General features: G+C 33.6%; 1 protein-coding gene and 1 pseudogene across 1 annotated transcript in view; both read left to right on the forward strand.

The window, feature by feature from the left end:
• LOC125852126 (probable leucine-rich repeat receptor-like protein kinase At1g35710) overlaps positions 1-4,196 on the forward strand; it is a 7,884-nt gene extending 3,688 nt beyond the window's left edge. The window contains exon 2 of the mRNA XM_049531856.1: positions 3,707-4,196. Coding sequence (XP_049387813.1) covers positions 3,707-4,196 — 490 coding nt within the window. The remainder of the gene's footprint in view (positions 1-3,706) is intronic.
• Positions 4,197-4,563: 367 nt separating this feature from the next.
• LOC125852127 (MDIS1-interacting receptor like kinase 2-like) lies at positions 4,564-5,304 on the forward strand (annotated as a pseudogene).
• The last annotated feature ends 52 nt before the right edge of the window (positions 5,305-5,356 follow it).

The following is a 5,356-nucleotide window of genomic DNA, read 5'->3' on the forward strand; positions in this document are numbered from 1 at the left end:
AAAACAGGGCAGATTTTGTTCGCAGAGGGAACACAGCTGCAACGCAGACTTGTTTCCCTGAAAGCAGCCTGACTTTTCTCCTTCATGTTGCCAACTCTAACCCTCTTAACTTCAAAGGTTCTTTTCCCAAACACTTGGGGTCATAAACCCCTGAACATACAGTGGATTCCACTAAAAAACACAACCAAATCATGTCCCAAATCAGCAAGAACTTCAACAACACAACCAATAACTTCAACAACCAAAATAGATCTTTTCTTGGAATTAAAAACGAGTTGGTGTGTGGGGGTATGAACCAACCAACACTAAGGATCATAAAATCCCTCAATATACAATAGATTTCAGCTCAAGAACACAACCAAATCATGTCCCACAACCAACAATAACTTCCACAACACAACTAACAACATCAACAACAACTAACAACTTCAACAACAAATCCAATCTTTTCTCAAATCATAAAATGAGCTTGGTGTGTGAGGGAAAGGATCAACCCACAGTAAAGAACTCACATACCTTGATAGGGATCACCCCCGACGAAATTCCACGACGGAAGCTTGTTGATCTCCTCTTTCTCCTCTTCTTCTCCTCTTCTTCTCTTCTTCTTCTCTTCTTCTCTTCTTCTTCTCTTCTTCTTCTCTTCTTCACTCTCAAGAACCCTAACTTTCTCTCTTTTAAAATGGAACAAAAATGATCCACAAACAGCCTAACACAACAATATAACCTCAAAAGAAATGATTTGTGAAAAGACCAAAATGCCCTTAAATTTCCGGACGGACTCCCTGCCAACTGCCCCAACTTTCAAAGGGCATAACTCACTCATACGAACTCGGAATCGAGCAAACTCGGTAGCGTTGGAAAGATCGTTCCACAGGCTTCACAACCATAACTAGAAATACTCCTAAATCATCCTGAACTAGGAGTTACGACTACTCAAAGTTGGCCAAAAACTCATTGATTTCCACACTTAGCCAAATTTCCAGATTTTTTGAACTTAGCCAAATTTCCAGATTCTGGACTGCCAAATTTCCAGATTTTAAATTTTTCCAAAAATGACTATTTCCAAATTTCAAGCTTCTTCAAAGCCACTTCAAATTGTCGGATGTTACAATAGGATGGTCCCCGGGCAACGTGAGGTAAAATGTTGTATCATTAGCTTCCTATATCACGACAAGGTATATGATGGTCCTCGGGCAACGTAAGGTAAAACGTTGTATCATTAGCTTCTTATATCATGGCAAGGTATAGGATGGTCCTTGGGCAACGTAAGGTAAAACGTTGTATCACTACTTAAGCATGTAGTGGTGGTTATCGGTTAAAGAACTCCCACAGTAGAAAGAGCTTGGTTCCTCGAGAAGTTTTGCTTAGTGTGGATGGGGGTATGGGACTTCATTCATGCATTGCACAAGTAGACTTCGAAAGGAAGCCTGATATTTTCATGATATTATAAATATGATTTTTACGTCATGTTTTAAATAGTTTTGCAAGCTTTATATATATTGCATGTGTCTCATTGCTTTATATTGAGTTCAGTTATTCGTGAGTTGTACAGAGCCAAGGTAAGTTCTCTTTTGTATTCTTTTCAAGCTTAAGTTGTTGTTTAGCGGTCCAGCTCGCATACTCGTACATTCCATGTACTGATGCCAGTTGGCCTGCATCTTGTTATGATGCAGACGCAGGTACCCAGGATCAGCATCCAGTACGCTGTTGATCCAGCTGAGCACTCCAGGTTCTGTAAAAAGATATTGTACGTACATAGCAAGTGAGACTAATGAAAACCAGAGAAAGCTAATAGCTACATCAAAGACAAACTCATGATTTAGAAGAATATACAGAGACATAAAGTTTGTATTCAGTTAATTTTCTTATTTTTATTACAATATATATTTTCAATTTTTGTATAAATTATTGTAAGAGTAATTTTAAGTGAAGTAAAAAAATCGTGTATATATATATATATATATATATTTATATTTTTATTCATAAATATATAACAATAGTGTTAAATAGAATGTAATAATATTTATTACAATTAATGTATATTTACATTTTTGTCCATAAATATTATGAGTTTCTAAGGACATTTTGATAATTTAATTTTTAACTTGAGGGTTTTCTACTTTTAATTGCACGTGTAACCCATATTATTATTTTAAAACTGTTCATTTATAGTTATAATGTTATTATACATATTTTAGAAGTTAATTGAGCTATATATTAGAAGTTGAAGAAGTATGAAAATTTAGCATAATTACATATTCTTAAATCCTTAGGAATAAACTCAGAAGTCATACTATGTTATGTTCCTACTAATTNACAACCGTTTGGTGCTAAACCCAAGCTATCACCAAACTGTTGTCACATAGATGTGGACATCAAATAAATTTCTTAGTTTGTAGTTACCTTCTTCTGGAGTCGGTGTTAATCTATTGAAGTGTGCTCCTCTCTAACTAAGACTATTCCATCAAGAACAACTACAAAGATACTGTCAGACCTACGACTTAATTACTATTTTTTTAAAATCAAAAGTTTCAATTTCTGTGTAGACGTCTTCATCCTTCATGCAACATATCTTCAAGCATATGTAAATTTAATACAAAAAATTGACTTTCATAATCTAATCCAAATCTTCTCTATTAAAGCACAAAATTACAAAAGAAAAAACTTTTGACAAACAATTCAAGAGATTATCATCAAAAGCCTATCAAAAGAAAACAATAATTGCAGCCCAATAAATTTATTATAAAATATAAAGCCGGAAAATAAAGCACAAATATATACAAAATAAAAAGGGACGTTCATCAAATTAACTGTATGAAATATTACTGAAAAGTATGTAAAACATGCATAATATTACAACTCATTATCCTAAAAGAACTATCATAATATAAACCCGAAAAATAACGAAGAATATCATACAAAATTTATGTGAGTTACTGCCGACATGTTTCTCTACCCAAATAAAGGTTCATACCATTATCAAAATAATAACGTGTTTTGCCCCCGACGCTTTCATCAGAAATAATATAATGATTGAACTCAAAATTCAGTAATTGAAACCTAAAATTAAAGGAGAAAATATATAGGTGATGATGCATGCTGATGAGAAAACTTTTAAGAATGGTATAAGCTGTGAATATAGAACTAATGAAAAACTTTTACTTGATTTGATAGACCATGTGATTTATTGAATGTATATACTCTTTTTAGTGCAAATTTATAGAATGTTGTAAAGAATGTGAAAAGGTTATTACTATGAAAGATGAGAGAAACAGAACATTAAGATTGAAATAATTACATGTAACAACTAAGCAATTGAAAGATGTATTAAATATTTTTGGAATACGAATCAACTTTTTACTTTCAGATTCAATGTACACAGTGAAAGGTTTTTTGCTTACAATTTTTTTACTGTACTTTTATTAGGTTAAGAACATATTAAATTTGTTATCAATGATTTATGGGTATTTTCGAAAACAATAATAACAATAATAATAATAATAAATATTAAATAATAGTTTGAGATTTAGTATAATATGATATGATTACTATTTAATAGTTATTGATTAATTAGATATTTATATATTTTAATTTAGCATAGGGGTAAAATGGTAATTCAACTTTTCTAAAACAGAACAATAATTCCTTATTGACTTCTTGGACAAAAAGTACTGAAGCATGTTGGGATTATATGTTTAAATGGTAGGGTAAACAGGTTGAATATTACAAATGATAGTGTCATTGGCACACTCTATAATTTTCCATTTTCATCTCTCACTTTTCTTGAATATGTTGATCTGAGCATCAACCAGCTCTATGGTATCATCCCCTCTGCAATAGGAAACCTCACTAATCTTGTCTATCTTGACTTGTCGGCTAATCAGTTTTCAGGCACAATCCCACCACAAATCGGCTCACTAACAAAACTTGAGATCCTCTACATCTTTGAAAACCATTTAAATGGTTCCATTTCAGGAGAGTTGGGGAATGTGAAAAATCTTGCTGAACTTGTTTTAGATTATAATCAACTTACTGGTTCTATTCCTGCTTCATTTGGCAATTTGAGAAACTTGCGTACTTTGTTTCTCCATGCCAACAAGCTTTATGGTTCCATTCCGAAAGGGCTTTCATATTTGGATAAGTTAAAAGCACTGGTTATTAGTGATAATCAACTTTCAGGCCATTTGCCAAGGTAGGAAACTTGAGATCATCAAGGTGAAGAATAACAAGTTGACAGGACCAATACGAAGAAGTGTGAGTAAATGCTCAAGTCTCAAAAGGGTTCACTTTAATAACAACAGTTTCACTGGGAACTTGTCTGAAGCTTTTGGCATCTATCCAAATCTTCAGTTCATTGATTTGAGGGATAATGATTTTCATGGTGAACTCAGCAGTAACTGGGGGAAATGCAAGAATTTGACTGATTTGCGGGTTGCTAGTAATAACATTAGTGGTAGTATACCACCAGAGATTGGAAACGTCAAAGGGCTTCTTGGACTTGATCTTTCATCGAATCATTTGGTTGATCTTTCATCGAATCTACGAATGCACAACACTCATTCTTGGTATACGAGTACGTTGAGAGAGGGAGTTTGACGAGTATTTTGAGCAATGAAGTTGAGTCCAAGAAATTGGATTGGCTTAAAAGGGTCAATATCATAAAAGGTGTTGCCTATACTTTATCTTACATGCACGACAATTGCTCACCACGGATTGTTCATTGAGACATATCAAGTAGTAATATTTTGCTTGATTCAGAGTTTGAAGCTTGTATTTCAGACTTTGGAATAGCTAAGCTTCTCAAGCCAGACTCATCTAATTGCACTGCACTTGCAGGCACCTATGGCTATGTTGCACCTGGTAAGGTTTAACATCTTATCTTTTTTTTCACTACACGAACTAGAGCTACACAGTCCTTACTGTTTTTATCAAATTTGCTTGTTATATTTTTTAAATTGTATTGTTTCAGAGCTTGCATATACAATGAAGGTTACAGAAATGTGTGATGTCTATAGCTTTGGAGTATTAGCATTGGAGATTATCAAAGGAAAACATCCTGGGGAATTCATTACTCCATTAGCAAATTCATCGACTATAGATCATGTGCAGCTTAGTGATTTGCTAGATGAACAACGTCTTCCATATCCTGAAGATGAAGTAAAAGACGCTTTGGTTTTTATTATCAAGCTAGCAAACTCTTGTTTGCTTGAAACTCCAAAATCAAGGCCAACAATGTACTTTATCTCTCATAGGTTATCATCAATGGATCCACGTCCACCTACTAATGTAAGGCTAGCTAAATAATCTCTGATATGTAAGGTGTCTTTGCATTGAAATGAATAACCTTTTACACTAA

This window comes from Solanum stenotomum, unplaced genomic scaffold, assembly GCF_019186545.1.
Source record: "Solanum stenotomum isolate F172 unplaced genomic scaffold, ASM1918654v1 scaffold32579, whole genome shotgun sequence".
Classification (NCBI taxonomy): Eukaryota; Viridiplantae; Streptophyta; class Magnoliopsida; order Solanales; family Solanaceae; genus Solanum; species Solanum stenotomum.